The 19,377-nt window shown below is 60.2% G+C and overlaps 1 protein-coding gene across 2 annotated transcripts in view; it reads left to right on the top strand.

Moving 5' to 3' along the window:
- Positions 1 to 19,377, top strand: part of OGDH (oxoglutarate dehydrogenase) — a 33,374-nt gene that overhangs the window by 9,153 nt on the left and 4,844 nt on the right. Inside the window, exons 3-13 of one of the 2 annotated variants that reach the window (XM_084302370.1) lie at positions 1,148 to 1,336; positions 5,253 to 5,355; positions 10,476 to 10,520; positions 12,371 to 12,486; positions 13,747 to 13,901; positions 14,589 to 14,735; positions 15,303 to 15,393; positions 16,332 to 16,511; positions 17,450 to 17,578; positions 17,915 to 18,094; positions 18,473 to 18,625. In XM_084302370.1, coding sequence (XP_084158496.1) covers positions 1,148 to 1,336; positions 5,253 to 5,355; positions 10,476 to 10,520; positions 12,371 to 12,486; positions 13,747 to 13,901; positions 14,589 to 14,735; positions 15,303 to 15,393; positions 16,332 to 16,511; positions 17,450 to 17,578; positions 17,915 to 18,094; positions 18,473 to 18,625 — 1,488 coding nt within the window. The remainder of the gene's footprint in view (positions 1 to 1,147; positions 1,337 to 5,252; positions 5,356 to 10,475; positions 10,521 to 12,370; positions 12,487 to 13,746; positions 13,902 to 14,588; positions 14,736 to 15,302; positions 15,394 to 16,331; positions 16,512 to 17,449; positions 17,579 to 17,914; positions 18,095 to 18,472; positions 18,626 to 19,377) is intronic. The other variant, XM_084302369.1, reaches the window with a different exon arrangement.

Here is a 19,377-nt window from a genome sequence, read left to right as displayed (position 1 = left end):
GCTTCTAAATTTACTCACCTTGTGCGGCCACGTGCTGGGGCGTCCACGCGAGTCGCAGCGGCTGGAAATAGCTCCCGGGCATGTGACGGCCGGAGCCGGGAGCTGGTGCTCCCTGCAAAGGTTATGCTGCGGCTCGGGTGCCCGGTCACCCTGGTAGCAGGGTGAAAAAGCTCCTTTTCTGCCCCAAACCGGCACCGAAGCTGCGCTGAAGGCTGTTTTTGACCTGGCTTACCCACCCTCGTTGGTGCTTCGGTCGCAGCCGTGGTGTGCAGCTCCCTGCCCGTCCCACCTCACCAGGGCTTCATTTTGGAGCTCTTGGTGAGCAAACCCAATGTGTCACCACTGAGGAGGCCGTCCTGGGGCCAGCATTATTCTCCACGGTGGTTTCTGCTGCAACAGAAACCAGGCTTCCAGCTAAATCCACGACCCTGACCGTGCAGTTGTGTTTTGTCCAAAAATAGGCAGCGGTAGTTAATTCCCTAGCGCTTCCTCTGCTGGCATCGTGTCCTCCGTGCAGAGCCTGATGCCTCCAGCACGGGGCTGACCTGTGCTTTGGGGCCTGGAGAGCTCGGCCCCAGCTCCATCGGCTGCGTGGGGACGTCGCGTTTGGTTGCTGGAAGGACGGGGAGAGGTGGAGAGGGGGCGGTAAAAGCTGGGGCTGAGCTGCTCTGTGTCGGAGGCTGCCAGCTCCACGGCTGCCTCGTTGGAGGTCGGTGCCGAGCCGGGGTTCCCAAAGGTTCGTGAGCTCCTCAGGGCAACGCCGTTGGTGAGCCCAGCCCCAGCTTTAATCCTTTCTTGTCCAAACGCAATCGCACCTGTGCTTTTTGTCACTTGTCTCTAAAAACCAAAGCAAGGCAGCACCAATTTGCGTGGGTTCTGTACAAACGACGTGCAGCACGGCAGACTTTCCCCTCTGGTCCTGCACCTCGTTAACACTCAGTGTTTTCTCCCCAGCGAGGCTGCAGAGGTGCCTGCAGGCTCCGTGGTGGTTGGGTGCAGCTGGGGTGAGCTTGGCCCCCCCTGTCCCAAGCCTGCAGCCGGTCTCTGAAGGCCGCTGTGACACTGAGCTGAGGCTCCTGTGAGTGTCCTGTCCTGTAGGATGGCTGCGTTGTGTGTGCTGAACCCGCTGCCTCTCTTTTTTTCCTAGTCATGGGACATCTTCTTCCGCAACGCCAACGCCGGAGCTGCTCCAGGCACCGCTTACCAAAGCCCCCCCCCACTGAGCACCAGCCTTTCTGCACTGTCACAAGCACAGTTCCTGGTTCAAGCACAGCCCAACGTAGACAAACTGGTGGAAGACCACCTCGCAGTGCAATCTCTCATCAGGGCATACCAGGTAAGGAGGTCGCTTTGTGCAATTTGCCCTTTGCAGCCCCCCCAGCAGCTCGGGCACCCCTTGCCCCTGGTGGCTTCGTGCTGGATGCACGGCGCACGGGTTCTGTGCATGCACCCCGGGCTTTTAACATCTGCTGACCTGCTGGGGCAGATGCTCAGCTGATGGCTCTTAGACAATAGGAAGATTAAAGCCATTGTCCCCCCGATCAGAGCAGTTCTGTAGCAGTGCTGCCAGCCAGGAGCTGCAGGAGGGGGCCCCGTTCCCACGCCGGGGCTGGGGCGTGAGCGCGGTGCTGCGCTTTGCTTCCACCTCCTGCCTCGCTCAGAAGTAGCGTGGGACGGCCGTCCTGCTTCCCGTGGCTCAAGTGACAGAACTTCTCAGGTCCCAAAATAGAAGCTCAGGAAACGTTTCCTTGCGATCTGCAAAGTGGGAGAAGGCTGCGGCGCCACCGGCCTGAAGCTCAGACCAACGCTGCCAAAATCAACGTCTCGGGAGAAGCAAGTTCTGAGCAGAAGGGAAACATCCGCTGGCTGAAGGAGCAGCATGTGCACCAATGACATGGGCAACGTTTTAGTCAGGAGGGCGCAGAGCTGTGTCTCTGTGCCTGTCGTTCTTTCACCTTCGGTTGCAGCCTGGTTTGCCCAGGGTGGGCTTCGCTGGGGACTGCGGTGGGAAGTTCCCAAACCCAGCCACGGTGGAGGTGACCTTAGCTCTGCCATGCCCGTGTCACCTGCTGCAGGAAAGAAGCACTCGCTGCAGGTCAGGATCCTGCTCAGGTATCGGAAAAACCCAAGGGACTGGGCCACAGGTTAATTCCAAAGGTCTGCCCAGCCTGCGCCCTGCTGGCCCAAAGAAGGTGCCCCAGCCCGGCTCGCCTCCACACCCGAGTCCTGGGGCATTGCTCTGCCTTTCTTGGGCACGGTGCAGCCAGGGCTTGTTTGTGAGGACCTGCACCGTGCCTTCTGGCCGGGATTGTGGGAGGCGACTGCCCTGCTGGCTTTGAACCCCGGGCGAGTGGTTTCTAAGTGCCGTGCGTCGCCTGCTGGCTCAGCAAGCAGGCGGATGCTGCGATAAATCAAGCAGTGCACAGTGTGGCTGGAGGCAGCGACTTCCGACCAGCAGTTTGAACCCCAAATCCTCAATTTCTTCTGCATTCCCTCTGCTCCTCAGTCTCTGAAATGGTGCTGCTGGGAGCTGGTTGCTCTCGGCCTGTTTTTTTCTAACCCTTGTTGAGGAATGTGCCTCCGCTCCTGCACCGGTGCCGCTGCACGGCTGCAGCCGTGGTGGCTGTGAGCTGCCGTGGTTTGTCTGGAGGGGAAATTCAGCGTGGTGTGTGGAGATAGGCGAGAGCAGGAGGCCCTGCCGGTGCTGTGTCACCTCCTGAAACACCAGGCAGTTAATTTCTGAAACTGGATCGAGCTGGAGTGTGTGTGTGCAGTTAGAGGTGAGCCGTGCCCCTGCTCTGCCGTGGTTCGTGGTAGCACCAGCGCTGGCTTGTTCCTTAATTGTAGCAGTGCTTACGTGTCCAATTCATCATTTCCTTTGAAATAACCGGTGTGGTCTTGTTCCGAGCTGGGGAAAACAATCTGCCTTTGTGTCCCTGTAACGAGGGCGGCCGTGCCACCCACCCGGCGGGACCTCTGCTGCTGGCTGCTCCCACGGCTGCCGACGAAGCTCCGTGTGGCAGCGCCCTGCAGCCCGGCAACCTTGCATGTGGGGAATGAAAAAAAAACGTGGCTCCTGCTGGGAAAAGGCCTCCTCCTCCTTCCCACAAGAATTTGGGGGTTCGCTGTGTACTGGACTGGTCACCGAATGCTCCTTGCCTCGCCCCTGCTCACCGGCCCTGCTCCCAGCCAGGGCACCCAGCCCCAAACATCTGCCCCATGGACGTGGGAGCAGCCTAGTGAGCTCGTGTCCTGCCCCTAAGCCTCGGGATAGTCCTCATGCTCTGCTGCAAGTCAGATGAGCAAATAAATGCATCCCGGACAAAGCGGGCCCCGAGCAAGCTTGGGGCGCAGAGAGCCTGCAGGGACTGTGCTCAGTCAGCCACTTGCCTTACAGTTAGTGGCTCATTTCAGGCTTCCTGGCTGGTAAAACTACAAAAAGCCTTCCCCAAAAGCCTGTTTGGACAGTCAGAATACGAGTGACTCTGGTAAATAGCATTAGAGCCGTATGGCTGGTGTATGCGAGCTAATCCCAATAGCTTTGCGCACGAGCGATTCCAGTAGCTGGAAACTGTCCTGACGGCGAGGAGCATCACGCAGTTTTTGGGGAACCCACGCCAGAAGCGGAGCTGAGCCTGGATGTTTCAAGACCTGGAGCTGTCAAGAGGCAGGACTGTGGCTTGAGGTTGAGCGCTCTGCCCGTCGGGGTGAGCTGAGTTTGCACGGGGAGCTGTCTGCTGTCGTGAGCAGCTAAGGGGAAAGTTTCCTCAGGCTGTGGCAAAAGAGGTCAGGCCTGAGTCAGAATAAAAAGCAATATCTGCAGCTTCAGGCGTCTGCCGGGTAGGAGGTAGTGCCCTGCTGGGAGGGCAGCAGTGAGTATTGAAAATAAAGGCAGTAAGTATTGAAAACGCAGACTGGGCAGCACTGGGAGCGCCGAGGAGGCCGACGAGGATGGGACTTGTGGTTGGAGGAGCACAGCCACGGCTGCTCAGCACCAGCGTGGGACAAATGCTGGGCCCTGTGCATCTCGCTGGAGGGAAAGCAAGCGGTGGAGCCCGTCCGTGGTCAGCACCCTGCTGCGGTCTCCGTCAGCACCTTCCTGGCCACAGCTCTCCTGCACCCAAAGCCCCGTCCGCAGCGTCGTGTCCCGGACCCACTGCAGCCCCCTCCGTGACGGCGGTGTGCACGGGCTGACCGTCCTGCCCTGAAGGAACTCTTGAGTTAACGAATTGCCTCTCGTTACTCTCTGTGGCTCCTGGTGCAGACACAAACCCAACGAGATGCCTCCTGGAGCCGCTGATGTTCCTGTAGTGCCAGAGCCCTTCGATGTTGCTGCCCCTGCTCTTCCTACAGCAGCAGTCTGAGTGCTCCACGTCCTGCGCCTTGGCCTTACTGCAGACTTCTCTCCCAAAAAGGATGCTGTGAGATGCAGACCCCTAATAGTGCAGGCAGATGTTCCTAAATAACGTTCCTCTGCCTCGTTGGAGTTACCGCTGGTGGTGGCAGGGCTGGTCTCCTCTGTGCCACGCTGGCGTGAGAGCCAGTTGGGCATAGATCAGTCAGAATCAGGAAAACTGGCTCTTAAATTGCTCTGAGGCTTAAAAGGGAAGGAGCAGTGTGGAGTTGTCACCAGGAGGTGCTTGGGGTGGAAGTCAGATGAGCTCTGGGAAGTCAGGCAGCCCTGGGGCTCGTGCTTGGGAAGGTCTCTGCTCCGGAGGGGCCCCCAGAAATCGGAGAGGGATCAGGTGGGTGGCACCTGTACCTGGTGCAGAGCGCTCTGGGGTTCTTCCCCACGCACAGAGCTGTGTTGAGCAGCTTCTCCAGGCTTCGTTTGGAGCCACAGACAGGGCTGTTAGCTGTGCCATGGCAGAGCTGTGCCAGGCGTGCTGTGAGAGCAGCCAGGTCCCTCCTGTCCGGCAGCTCTGCGGAATATGTAAAGGGGGAAACTGCATGACTTGCTTGAATTTTCTCTGTTAAGGAATGCCTCTCGAACTAACTTGTTTTAATGACTAATCTGTGTTGTTGCTTCCAGGTCAGGGGCCATCACATTGCAAAGCTTGATCCTCTCGGCATTAGTTGTGTAAATTTTGATGATGCACCAGTAACTGTTTCTCCAAACGTCGGTGAGAATTGCTCTGCAAATTAATTCTAATGTAATTTAACTTTTTTACCCCTCCCCTCTTTTGTTTTTCTCCCTCTCTCCTGTCCCTCTTGGTATCTGTTCTCCTGTCCACTCCTGGCCCATTTCATAGATTCGAGGGCATCATGTAGCACAACTCGACCCACTGGGCATCTTGGATGCGGACCTGGACTCGTCCGTTCCGGCCGATATTATCTCATCCACAGACAAACTGGGTGAGGGCTTTGACAGCAGTCAGTGCTGCATTGCTTGAGCTCCTCTCTCTTTCACAGCTTCGTAGGTAGAGCGCTTCACCCGTGCAGAGGGAAGCTCTTGGGTTTCCTTCGTGATGATCACTCTAAATTTAATCACTCCTGGAGCGTGCGGCGGCGGAGCAGCTCTGCCCCCCTCCGGCTGTCCCAGCCAGCGTGCGCCGAGCCGAGCTCTCCGCTCGGGTCCCGTTTCTCCTCCCAGCAGAGCGAGTTACCTCGCCTTGCAACGGGATTAACTCATCCCGTGGGGGAAGCCAGCACTTCTTCTGGAAATGGCAAGCAGCCAAGAGGTTTTGTGTCAGGGAGAGCACGAGATCTGGTGCCTCGGCACCTCTTGCTGCTCTCGGAGGGCCCCACCAGCAGGCGCTGAGCACTGGGGAGAAGGGGCCTGCCTCATCCACACCGGGCTGACGCTGCCAAGAGAAGCGTCCCGGCGTGCCCCTGCCGTGATGCCCTGCCTTCCCCATGCTCCCAACCCCATGCAGCACCTTGAAATCGGTGCCTTGCCCCTTTTCCCAAGACTGAGCTATGAGAACCTGCCGGTGATCATGACAAGGAAGCTTTGGGACGCGTTCCCGCACCAGTAGGGGGTGGAAATTCCGGTGCCTGGAGTGAAAGACGCACGTGTGCTGCGCGGGAGGGTGTGTGTGGTGCCGAGGACGTGGACCCTAAATCTGAAAGCGCTTAACCTCAGCCCTCTGAGCGTGCTTCAGTCGTGATCTCCGCAGCACGCTGCCGTTCTTCCAGCTGGAGCAGGGTCGGGGCAGCTGAGCTCTCTCACCTCGCTGGTGCTTTCCGGGGGTTTGACCCCGGTGCTGCGAGCACTCCTAGAGGCATGCTTCTAACTTAGCCTAGAGCCGCGGTAACGATCACTAACCCGCACAGCGCAGCAGCCGATGGGAACACGCACATGTCCAGATCTCCTGGCACCCGGCTGGGGGTGGATGGGGAGGAGGAACCTTCCCCAAAACCAACTTTTGTCCTGCTGGGGTGCAGGAAGGTGCTGTGACAGCCAGGTGACCCAGCCGAGCAGCGTTTTGGTTCCAGGAGCTGCTGTGGCAGAGGCTGGGCACGTGTGGTTGTCACCTGTGGCCCGGTCAGAAGCGTGCAGCAGCCTGCTGAATTTTGTCCAGGATTACCTCTGCGTCCTGCTTGGGGCTGGGATAGAGTTAATTTTCTTCCTAGGAGCTGGGAGTGGTAGAGAAGGGTTAGGATTTTGTCATCCCAGCTGGTGGGATAAAGGGAAGCTGCTTCACCCCGAGATCTGATGTGCTGCCAAAACGGGGCTGAGCACCAGGAGCCGGTGGCTAGGGCAGGAGCGAGCCCCGTGCCCGGGGCTGTGATGGGAAGAGGTGGGGGGATGTGTGCTGCGAACCTGGCCGCAGGATTGGGAACAAGTCCCCGTGTCTGCCAGCAGCAGCAGTGCCGCGAGGGAGGCTTTTAGGATGAGCAGGCCCTCCAGCTGTCTGGCCAAAGCAGAAACTCAGAGGAACAAAAAACCTGCCCGAGGCTTCTCCCCGAGTCCTGCCGCGGAGGCGCGCACACCCGCAGGCGTCTGCACGGATCCGTTTTGTCTCCGGGCTGTAGCTTTTGTCACCGAGTGTCACACCTGCTGAGTGATGCTGAATGCCTTTCGGCTTTCAGGCAAGCTCTGCCTGCTTCCTTTTCCCCCTCGGCAGGAGCTCAGGCTCAGCTCCTGCCCACTGCAGCTCAGATCCCCTCGCTGGGTCCAGGCTGTGATGGGAGAGGCCGAGAGCGGCCGTCAGGTCTGATCCAGCCGGGGCTGCTCCTGCCCTGCAGCCCTCTTTATGCCAGCAGCAGCAGCACAGTGGTGATAAAACCTGGGTAAAGTGATAGCAATCTCCTTTTTCCCACTCCCCCGGGGTGCGTGGCCGTGAGCCATGCAGCGTGCCCCAGCTGGAGGTGTTCGGCATCGCTGCTCCGGAGGCATTAGCCAGGAGAGAATCTCAGCCCGAGATCTCTGCGTCTAAGCCAGGCGTTAATCTTAATTTCTTCATGCCTTTCTTTCTGAGATCTGTCACTGCAGTTCCTGGTGTTGATTTAATTGCCAGGAACGCACAAATTCATCGGAAATAATGAGTCCAGGGAGCAAGCCGTGCCACTGGTACCAGCTGCTGGTTCATGCTGGGGCTGGATCCCCGCAGCAGGCAGGACCCCGGGTTCAGGTGGCTGTGTGTAACCAGAGGAGGCTTTTTGTCTGCGTGTAACGATTGTTTAGTACTCAATAGGCTTTCTGCTGGTAGTGGTGAGGAAATCTTCATCCGACTGATCTCAGAAGAAAATAGCAAACAGCTTTCAGGCGATGCTGAGCGCGGCAGAGGGAGCGGGCGCTGGTGCGGAGCTGGGGCAGGCAGGGGCTGTGCAGTCCCCAGGGACCAGGGGCTAGGAGGGAGAGGGGGCCAGGAGGGAGAGCTGCACAAACGCCGCCCTGCAAAGCGTGGCCAAGCCCAGCCCAGCAGCAAATTCCACGGAGCTGGACACGGGACTTTTCCCTTAATTGGCAACAGCCTCCCGTGCCGCTGAGCGCCCCGGCGGCCCAGCACTGCTCTTTTCCCGTGCGGGAGCAGCTCGGAGCTGTGCTGTCCTCAAACCACAGCCCCTGAGCGAGCGGCTGCCCCCTGCCATCAGCCCTCCAGGGGCAGGAGATGGGCACCGTGGTGCTGGCAGTGCCCCGTGGGCTCTCGCTGGCCGTGCCAGTTCTCAGCCTCCTGCAGAGCCGTGGTGCAAAGCCCCTCTAAGGGGCAAAGCTGGTGGGCAGGTCTGCAACCAGCAAACCTCAGGGCAGCGTGTTTGGGGATCCCCCTGCCACGTTGGGCATCCCTGGGCTGCCTCATGGATCCCTCCAACGCTGTGGGATTTTCCACTCACAGCCCCAAAAGCGCTCTGAAGGGGCACGGAGCAGCTGGCTGGAGCTGAGCCTCCAGCGGGGGCTTTCTGGAGCCCGCAGGTTGTAGAGGGCCCGCAGCACCCTGGGTGGCATCAGCCCCGCCAGGCAGCGAGCAGGAGGTGCAGGGATGTGTGGCAGGGTGGGGACGGTGTCTCCCTGCTGCCCTCGCAGGCTTTCAGCAGTCAGGACGAGTACAGATTTTCTGGATGGTGCCTAGGATCTGGCATAGCCTGCTTGTTTGCAGAGAAAGCCAATTTCTAAGCAAATCCCGCTGGCTTTTTGCTTTGAAAGAGTATTTCCTAACACTGGGGCTGCAGTTAATTTACAGAGCAGCTAATAACAGGAATGTTTTTTAACCTTGCCCTCGAAACAATCTTGTTTCCTATTTCTGTGCAGAGAAATCCTTAAAGGTCAGCTTTTGTGGTGGGAGCTGTGCTGCTAACAGCTTAAACTGTGGCCGGGCAGTGCTGTAAATCAAAGGAGTTGCATGGCTAATCTCTGAAATTGATCTTTCTTCTCAATTGCCTTTTGTTTAGCAACTTGCTTTTGTCTGTTTTGGAAGCTCTCTTTGGATTAAGCAGTGTGACCTTTGGAGAAAATGCCAGGGTGAGAAAGCCTGCCCGGGGGCACGCGGTGAGGCTGGCGCTTCTGCAGCCAGGCACCCGGGATTAACGGAGTGGTAGGGCTGGAGTGCCAGATTCCTCTTCCTTTTCTTATGTTTTATTTGATTTTTTTTTTAAATATCTCATCTTGATCTTCTACCGCAGCTGATCCGGCATGGTAAGTGGTGTAGGACAGAACCGACGGGGTTACTGCAGGAACTCGAGACGACCCGTCCCAGGGAATACCTTAGTGCGCTAAAATCCAGTTGTGTGTGGAAGGCGGTGTGTGTCTGAGCGTCTGTCTGTCTGCCTCTCCGTGCAGGGAGCGTTAGGGTTGGTTCAGCCGTGCCCCAAAATCCTGTGCTGCCCACGGAGCTGCTCCGTGTGTTTGACAGGAGCCAGAGCAAGGGCAGGTTCCTCATCGGGGTCCGCCGTGGTGCAGGGGCTCCTCTGGCACAGAGCTCGTCCCCCAGCTCGGGAAGAGCCCCTGCAGGGAGCTGGGCTGGGAGCAAACTCCTCCGAGCTCTTCTTCCCCCCTGCATCCCACAGGAGGTCCCTTTGCACAGACCCACGAGCAGCCCCGTGCCCCCCACCACGCGTGGGGCGCTCCCTGCCCAGCCCTCGGCAGGCAGCAGCGCTCTGCGAGAGGGCACAGCAGCACCTCTCCCACCTTGAGCCTCACAAAGGAACGCCTCCCGCCCATATAACTCCCTTCCCCGCTGACCAAAGAAGTGTTCCCAAAGCCCTTCTCATAGCCCCGGGTGAGATTGAGGCACTCGGCCACCTAACGCAGCCGGGGAGTGGAGCCCCGGTGCCGCTTACGCGCCTGGTGCCGCGTCCCCGCGCTGAGCATGCTCGCAGCCTGCTTGAGCAACGTCAGCCTTCTGCCTGCTTGCTGCACCGTTTGTCGTCCCTATTAACAGCCCCACTCGCTCCTACAGCGCAGGAGGGAGGCCCTGGGGGAGTTCCCACATCCCCCGTGGTGCACGTGCACTGGGAGCGGAGGTGCCGGCAGCGGTGCCCCCATTTCCTCGGAGCAGAGCACGGCTGCTGTCCTCTTGGCAGTGGTCTTGTAGAGACAAGCTCTCCCAGTAGAGACAAGTGGAGCAAAATCATCTGGGGATGACGGGGAGGCTCTCAGCACCCAAATCTCTGCTGCACCTCCCCGCTAGCCGTGACAACGCGCCCGTAACGCAGCGCGGTGGAAGGCGCCTCGCTGCGGCGCTGTGCCACCGTCTTAGGTTTCGCTGCCCCGCGTGAGGGGCGTGTAAGAGGAGATCTCAAACCATGCAGCTCAACTGCTACCCAGTGTCTGGTGCCCCTCGTTCCCCTCCGTGCTCTTGCCTCCTGCAAGCAGCTCTCTGAAGACTTTCCACCGGGATTTCTCTGCCATGTAGCGTGTAGTCATCCTCCATCCCAACCCTTCTGCCCCTGGTGGTTTTGACTGTGTTTGAATACTGTATTTTTGACTTGTGCTTTCCATGACTAGTTTTCACGGTTCCAGTTTTTTTTTTTACTAACTTTGACGGCGTCTCTCTATCTTCTCCCTGCTGCACCCCCCCTGCCCACCCCAGACCTCGCAGTGTTCAAGGAGCGGCTGAGAGTGTTAACAGTAGGAGGTATGCAAATACTGAGCCTTTAACCCTCGGGAGTGCAGGACTCTCTTTGAATAGGTTATTCTGGGCATGGAGCAGGAAAGCCGGTAACGCGGTCCCCTCCCGTGTCGCACCAGTCCTGACTTTTGTAACCCGCTCATTTTTGATTTGTCTGGCTAAAAGTCTCGAGCTGGGTGCTTGGTTAGCGATGCTTCACCCGTAGAGGTGCCCAAGCTAGAGCCTCGCTGCCCTTTTCCATACTCTGTGTTTGCATGCCTGGCTTGCTGGAGTACACGTTTTATTGTCATTATTAATTTCATGAGGCCTCAATCTCCCTGATGGGTTCAAGTCTGGTACAAAGCCAAGCTGCCTTTACGCCCTGTGATTTCCACGTGCTGTGCGTGTCACCTGCGCACAGCAGCGGGAAGAGGTGCGTGCAAACCCCTCTCCTGCCTCAGAAGGTCATTTATTCCATTTGGGGGACCAAAACCGACCCTTGTTTTTATTTGGTCATCTCAACAAGGCGCAGCCACGAGGCTTTTGATCCCCTCCTGTACGGGAACTGCCCTGTTTTGGCCCGGTGAAAATTTGGCAACTCGTCCCTCACCCCTGCCTTGCTGCACCCATTCAGAAGGACCAGTTGTCCTCCTCCCCGTGCCTCAGTTTCCCCAGAGGCAAACATGAGCTTCAGCAGGCACAGAGGCACGTCCGAGGGCTCGTGAGTGCCACTGCAAGCCCGGAGTGCCCTGCTGCTGTAACAGCAGCACGCTGGCTTTATCTGCAGCTCCAAAACCTGGTGCTGAGGTCCTGACCCAACCTGTGCCCTGTTCTTCCTCCTCTCCAGGAGCAGCCCAGCGCCCTGCCAGTCACCAGTGTGCTGTAAGCAGGCACGTAGCGAGCGTGCTGGCACGTGTAATTGGGTTTTAGAGAAAATATCATCACTCAGCTGCTGCTCCCAAGGCCAGGCTGCCTGGCCAGGGGCTGCTTTCAAGCAGCATGCGACCGGCCCACCCTGCTTGGATGGAGCTGGCGAGGCTGCGGTGGCTGCTCCCGGAGCCGAGGGCTGGGCTGGAAAAGAAGCTTGAGAGAGCAGAGCAGTTTCCCTAAAAGAGCAGCAGGAGCTGGGTGAGCCTCCCTTTGGGTGCCGGCTGTGGTGGTGCCGAAACCACCCCGTGGCCACATTGGTGCCAAAGGCGAGCGGCGCTCAGCCCGCGCTCTGCATCCCTGCACCCCCCCCGGCCGTGCCGGCTCGGCCAGCCCCGGCCACCCCAAATTGAAGCGAGCAGCACCCGTTGTGCCGGCCGGCACCGCTCCCGGGTGAGCTATTCAGGAGAGTCCGTGGCAGAGCCCTCGTGCTGACGCCGTTTTCTCTCTCTTGCTTCTCTTCCTCTCTCTCTCCTCGTTTGGGTCCTTCTGTTCTAACCGTTCCGTTCTCTGCTTCAACATTTTTAATTCTGAACGTCTGGTGAAATCCCCGTTTTTGCTCGATGACTCCTGTCACTTCCCCTGTTTCTTTTGTCTCTGCTCTCTTTTTAATTCGTGGTGTATTTTGTGTTCTTGGGGCTACAAACTTCCTGATTCTGACCCTGGATTTTAATTACCAATTTACATGCACATATATTGCTTTGTGTTTTGTTCCCCGCATTACCTTCCATAATAACCTTGTGCTCAATGTCTTTTGTTTAATTACTGCTTGGTTTTTATCCGTATAAACCTCCTTCATGCTTATTTTTGGTTTTGTGCTGCTTTTTGTCCCCTCCCCGCCTCTCCCGAACACACCTGGGTGCCGTGTGGCTGTGTCCAACACCCCCCCCGTCCCCCTCCTTTCCTTCTCTCTCTTGCTTTCGCTTGTCCCACCCATGAAAATCCTGCAGGCTTTTACGGGCTGGATGAATCTGACCTCGACAAGGTCTTCCACTTGCCCACAACCACTTTCATCGGAGGCAACGAGTCGGCTCTTCCGCTCCGGGAAATCATCCGCCGCCTGGAGGTAAGGAGCAGGGCAGGACCTGCTGCTGGCCCGCGTCGGGCTGGGCACGGCGACTGCTTTCCGAAAGTCGTTTTTTGAAAGTCTCACCCTGGGGACAGGCTCCTCTGCCTTCTCCTCCTGCTGCTGGTCCTGGTTAGCACGTACCACGCCGCTCTGCAGAGCTGTGGAGCCCTCCCAGCCGTCCGCATCCTGCCTGTGGCTGTGCGTGCCAGCGCTATTCCCCTGGTGCCGCCTCGAGCGCTGCTGCAGCATCCCCGTCTGCAGGCTCTGCAGTCCTGCTCCTCTCCTGGCCGCCTGTTTGAGCACACACATTTCGAGCTTTTCAGGCTGGGCTCTGTGCTCACCCTGCTCGTAGCAGCAGCCCCACGGTAGCCCGGCCGTCTGTGGTCGCCCCTGGCTTCATCCTGCACTGGGGCAGCGCGCTTGGGCTGCTGCAGGCTGAGCAAGCCCCAGACAGCTTAATGCTGCCTGCACTTCGAAGCCTGGCTGGTGCAGCTGGATTTGTTTTTTTTTTTGCAGCAAACGGTGCTGGGGGCTCCAGCCACAGCCCCTGTGCCCTTTGGGGAGCTCTGAGCTGGGGCTGCAACGTGCAGCTCCGGCAGCAGGCAGCGTTCCTCTGCCAGGCGTCGTGATGTGCTCTGCCTGGGCTGAGAGTGCGGGTGGCTCCCGGTCAGGCTGCAGTCTCTGCCAAGACAGGTTGACCTTGGAGAAGCAGAGCTGTGTAAACATCTTAGATAAGCTGCAAGGAGAGCGGGCTCCTTAATTTTGGGAGGCCGTTTTTTTCAGATTGTCGCCCTGCCATAGCGAGTGGGGTCTAAAAAGGCTCCGAGTCCCGGGGTGAGGTGCTCTCCCTAACCTGCCCTTCCCCAAGGGAGTCCCCAGACTCTCACAGACAGGCAGAGAAGGACCCCGGGGTCTGGGGCTGGGTCCCCTGGGGCAAGCAAATGGGTCGGATTTGTACAGGAGCACCGACTGCCCCACTCGTGGGGTTGTTCCACGCTGCATCCCGTGGCAGAACCAGGGAGGGTGGGGAAGGCAGCCCCAGGCTGCAGGTGCTGGGTCTGGTCGCTGCCGCCTGCTTTGGGCAGTGCTGGTGGTGCAGGACAGCTCGTTGTCGTGCCGAGAGGCCAAAGGGGGGGGATGACGGAGCACCGAGCTGCATGGGTCAATAAGATCCCGCACGTGCTGACTTGGAGCGAGGCGAGGACGTGTCGGGGCTCCCGTGGGTGTTTCAGTGTCCGTCCTCTCCTCACGGGGCAGATGGCGTACTGCCAGCACATCGGCGTGGAGTTCATGTTCATCAACGACCTGGAGCAGTGCCAGTGGATTCGGCAGAAGTTTGAGACCCCGGGGATCATGCAGTTCACCAACGAAGAGAAGCGCACGCTGCTGGCCCGGCTGGTCCGCTCCACCAGGTACCGCGCCTCGCGCCGTGACACCCCTAACCCGCACCACCCCAACCGAGGGGCTCGGATTCCCAGATTCCTCATCAGCCTGCCTGGTTTCACAAGCAGCACTCGTGGCGAGGACGCCTGGCCACCCGCCGAGGCACGCTGCGGGCGAGCTGTGCCTCCTGGCTGCCCTCCGGGAGCACGCCGAGCCGCGCCGCGCCGGCTGCAGCCTCCCTGGGCAGGGTCGGCACCTTTCCCTTTGTTCCCCGGCTGCACGGGGGTTGTCACGGGGGTTGTTTGCTCCCAGCCGCCAGGCAGCTGCTGTAACCTGACGGCCACCTCCTGAATCACCTCTCCTTGACGTCATTTGTCGCGGTCCCACCGGGCCGGGTTAGCAAAGACGATCGGCGGGGTGCCGCAGGCGAGCTGGGCTGGCAGGGCTGGCTCAGGTGCTGCTGGCACGGAGCCCAAAAGCACGGATGATCCTGGCAGAAGAGGTCCAAAAATAAGATGCTGTGCAGCGGGCCTGAGCGCAGCACAGAGTCAGTGTTTGTGCAGGGTGGGGGAGCTCTGCAGAGGGTGCTGGGCTGCTGCGTGGTGCCTGCCGGAGCATCACCTTGTGCTGCGGTTCCCGTAAGGTCCCTGTCTCCTCTCTGGTCCTGCCATCAGTGGGAGGCCTGGGAGTGATCTCTCTCTCACCTTGCCTTCCAGGTTTGAGGAGTTCCTCCATCGGAAATGGTCCTCGGAGAAGCGTTTTGGTCTGGAGGGCTGTGAAGTGCTGATCCCAGCCTTAAAGACCATCATTGATAAGTCGAGTGAGAAGGGAGTGGATTATGTTATCATGGGAATGCCCCACAGGTAACTGTCCCTGTGCGCCGCAGCGCTTTGGGGATGGGGATGGGGATGGGGACAGGGATGGGGATGGGGACAGGGATGGGGATGGGGACAGGGATGCTCCTGGGGCTCAGTGCTGCAGGGCCAGGCTGGCTCCAGGCTGAGCCATCATCAGCCGAGCGCTTGGCTCAAGGGCTCAGGCCTCATCAGCTCTCCACTGATCTGTGTCACTGGCTTCAGCTTATTTCTCATTCTTCTGGAGAGTGGTGAGAGGCGCGGTGCCTCGAGCAGCAGAGACCTTGCCTTATATCACAAGAAATGTGCTCAGCACAAGGTGTGGGGCTGTCCCAGGTGCTGCTCTGCACAACCTGCCACGGCTGCTCCGGGGCTTTGGCAGGAGGGGCTCAGTGTGAGCAGAGCTTGTATCCAAGAGCAGGATTCGACCTCGCTGTTCTGGGGGTGCAGGAGGGGTGAAAATGCAGAGCCCCGTCCCCTGGCTGCTCCCTGCAGCTCGGTGTGACGGGGACAGCACGGGGCTGTGCTCGCGCCCTGCTCCTCGGCTGGCTGCTGACGGCAGCGTTGCTTTTGCAGAGGGCGTCTGAATGTTCTCGCCAACGTGATCAGGAAGGAGCTGGAGCAGATCTTCTGTCAGTTCGACTCCAAGCTGGAGGCTGCTGACGAGGTGAGTCTCCTCCTCTGCGCCGTTTCCCTAGCAATTTGTAGTCTGTCCCCGTTTGGCCCCTGGGGGCCGTGGCAGCGCAGCGCGAGCTGGATCAGGCGCGGCTGGCGGCTCGCTCGGTGCTGCAGAGATTTCTCCAGCGTGCCCCAGGGCACCGCACGCCCCTGCCACCGAATCCTCGGTGCGTGACCGTCGGTGCCTGTCCCGGCCTCCGCGGCAGAGTCTGCTCCGTCTCTAGGGGAGGCCGGGCTGGTGGCAGCCTCTGCAGGGCGTAAAACGGCTTTTGGTAAATGAGGAGGTGCAAGGAAGGTGAGCAGCAGCAGCACGGTGCCTGCCCAGGTTGCTGCGGTCACCCCGACTGGCCCGGTCCCTGGGGGCTGCACCGGAGGCAGGGGTCGGCTCGGGGCCGTGCCTCAGCCCCATGGGACCCATGTGGGACCTGCAGCCACTCCAGAGGCTCTGAGCTCCCTCCCTGGTGCTGTTGCTTGTGCCCCAAAGCCAAGTTGAGCCAGGATGGTTTGGCATTTGGAAAGCTTCATCGTGCCCTGCCCTTCAGGTGGGTTTCCAGGGTGCCCCGCGTGCCTCAGGAGCTCCTCTTGGAGAGGAAGCGAGCGGCAGCCGCTCTCCCCAGCGCTCTTGCCCGGTGTCTTCCCCAAACCCACCTCGCTTGCTCCTTCCCTGGCACCTGGGGACTGCCCAAAACCGGGCTCGATGCCCGCCTGATGGTTGCGTGTGTCTTGGTGCCTACATCAGGCTGCTGCTGTGGTGGGTGCCAGGCCAGCTGCTGAATCCTGCTGCCTTCTGCCAGCTGCGGGTGGGCAGCAGACGTGGTTTCTGGCAGCAAGGAGCCCTCTTTTTGCAGCCCCCGGGGTCAGTGCCACCCTGCCCCATCCACGAGCAGCCCCCGTTGCGTGGCAGTGACTCTCCTCTCCCTCCCCCAGGGCTCCGGTGACGTGAAGTACCACCTGGGGATGTACCACCGGAGGATCAACCGCGTCACCGACAGGAACATCACCCTTTCCCTCGTGGCAAACCCCTCTCACTTGGAGGCAGCTGACCCCGTCGTTCAAGGCAAGACTAAAGCAGAGCAGTTCTACTGCGGGGACACGGAAGGGAAGAAGGTAAATGGTGCCCACCCTGCTCCCTCGCCGTGATTTGGCACAAACTGGGTGGGTTTGGTGGGGATCAGGCGAATCTGCACGCAGAGCAAAGCCAGGCAAAGGAGCCCAGCTGATGATTGTTTGCCTGGAGGCCTCAGAAGCAGCAGCTTTAGGCTGGAGGATCTATCGAAATGTGACCGGGTGCTCCCAGACCTCGGGGTGGGCGAGCTGGGGCCGGGAGGGGACCCCCCTGGTGGGGACAGCGGTGTGACACGGGCCCAGATGTGAGGGCAGGCCAGCGGTGGGCTTTTGGGGGATTTATTTGGGAACGCTTTCACTGCCTGATTCATCACAGACCTGCCTCTAACACTCCAGAAGAAGTGGAAGGGTGAGATCAAAAGTACTTCCCTTCCTCCCACGCTGTGAGGGCTGGAATATAAATAGATGAGCTCTGTCCTCGTCTGACAGGCAGCGTCCTCAGCCAGCCCCCGGGTAAAATATCAGAACACAGAACTGGAGCCGCAGCGAGCTCCCTGCCCAGCTCGGCCCAGCAGCGAGCGCAGGATCTCCTGCCGGGATGCCCTCTGTCCTGGGTGAAAGCGTGCATGAGAAGTGCATTTTCCTTGGCTCGTCCCAGAAAAAGGCCTTGTTTAGGGGTGTTTGTGCCTGGGAATGGGACTCGCCTCCCAGCCAGTGCCCTCCGGCCACCATCACGTCACCAGCTGCCCCCTCAAGCTGCCGAGAGGGCGACCCCTCCGTGGGGTGTTGAGGTGGGACAGCCGACGGCCCCAGCCTCCCCCTGGCATTGCACCAGCCACAGCTGACACCGCTCCGATCCTCTGAGAAGGCCTCGGACACGCTCACGAGCTGCTCAGAGACCTTCCAGGGAAGCCCGAGGCTCGGGGGATGAGCCCTGGGCCCCTTCCTGGCGGCCACCTCAGCCCCGTGTCCCCCCGCAGGTGATGTCCATCCTCCTGCATGGAGACGCGGCCTTCGCCGGGCAGGGAATCGTGTACGAGACCTTCCACCTGAGCGACCTGCCCTCCTACACCACGCACGGCACCGTGCACGTCGTGGTGAACAACCAGGTGAGGAGCACATCCCCTGCTGCACGGCCCTCGCCCGGGGTTTTAATCCTGGCTTTGCTGCCCGGCCAGGCTGGGCCGCGGTGCCAGGGCAGCAGGAGGTGCCTGGGGCCGTGCTCCCTGGTGCCAGCTGAGGATGGGGCCGGGGGAAGCCCCGGCTCAGCCGCAGGCACCGAGCTTGGCCTGGCACTGCCCGCGTCCACCTGGCACTGCCCGAGCCGATGAAACAAGCCTGGCCCGGGGCCCGGGGGCTTCCCTCGCGAGCAGCGACCTGCTGGAGGGAACGAGGCTTTCCAAATCCTCACCGCTCCGTCCCCTGTCCCCTCTGGCCCGCTGCAGATCGGCTTCACCACGGACCCCCGCATGGCCCGCTCCTCGCCGTACCCCACGGACGTGGCCCGCGTGGTGAACGCGCCCATCTTCCACGTCAACGCCGACGACCCGGAGGCCGTGGTGTACGTGTGTAACGTGGCAGCGGAGTGGCGGAGCACCTTCCATAAGGACGTGGTCGTGGATTTGGTAAGGAACAAGGAACGTGGCGCGGGGCTGTCCCGTAGAGCAGTCGCTGCTGCGGAGTTCCTGGATGCCCACAAAACGCCTCTCGGGGTGCGGGTTCCGGACGCTGGGGTTTCTCCTGGGGGCTTTTGCAGCCTTTTTGACCTGTTCACTGTGAGGGGAGGGAAAGAGAGGATGGAAAGCAAGGCGATGAGGGTGTAACAGCACTTGGAGAGGAAAAGCTGTCTCTGGCTGTGCGGGGCCCTCCTGCGTTCAGGAGGACAGAGCCGGGCCCTGCTGGGCTGGCTTGGACTCTTCCCGGCACACAGCCAGGTAACCGGCCGCCTCCTGGGCTGCACGTCGCAGGCAGCTGCTTTCAAAGGCTCTTTTCCCTCCCGGCAGGTGTGTTACAGGCGCAACGGGCACAACGAGATGGATGAGCCCATGTTCACGCAGCCCCTGATGTACAAACAGATCCGCAAGCAGAAGCCGGTGCTGCAGAAATACGCGGAGCTGTTAATTTCACAGGGGGTGGTAAATCAGCCGGAGTACGAGGTACTGTCACCGGGGGCCCGCGAGGAGAACCGCAGGCGGCAGCTCCCCAGGGCTGGGCAGCGCCGCGGGCTGAAGGATGGGGGGCAGGAGGAGCTGGCAGCACGCAGCCCCTGCGTGAGGGAGCGGAAAGGTTTCTTGGCCTGGGGGGACACGGAGAGGGCTGGGGCGTCCCAGTGCCACGCAGGGACCTGCTGCAGCGCTTGGCTAGCTCAGGGAAAAGCCCGGTGTCTGAGCAGCCCCTAGACCTGCCCCAGCTGCTGCACTGTCCTGTGCGAAACCCCTCGAAGCCCCTTTTTTTGGTTCAGACCCGGGGGTGCCAGACCTTCGGGGCCCGTTTCTGCTCGCGCTCGTCACCTAAAGGTGGCAGAGCTGTGCTACGCTTGGGCGAGCGCCCGCAGCAGCTGGGGCAGGAGCAGAGGCTTGTCCTTGGACTGTGCCAGCCCCGAGCAGCGCAGGAACATCTCGTTCACTGACTGCCCCTGGGTCGCTGCGGCACAGCCCGTGCGGTGCCGGGTGGCGGCAGCGGGACCTGCGGGAGCGCCGTGCCTTGTGCGCTCTGCAGCAGGCTCCCTGCATGGCTCCGCCTGGCCCCGGGGACTCTCAGCCCTATTTTGCAGCACCACGGGCTGCATGGGAGCTGTCAGTTCAGCAGAGATGTTTGCAGGGGCATGGGGCTCTCCTGCAGCAATTCTGTGCTCCGAGGCTGAGCTGCAGGGCCTGGGGGGTCCACCAGTTGTGGGGGATTTATTGTG

Source organism: Netta rufina (genome assembly GCF_964035555.1).
Source record: "Netta rufina genome assembly, chromosome: 27".
Classification (NCBI taxonomy): Eukaryota; Metazoa; Chordata; class Aves; order Anseriformes; family Anatidae; genus Netta; species Netta rufina.
Note: the sequence above shows the minus strand (reverse complement) of the source record. Positions and strands in the feature narration are given on the sequence as shown.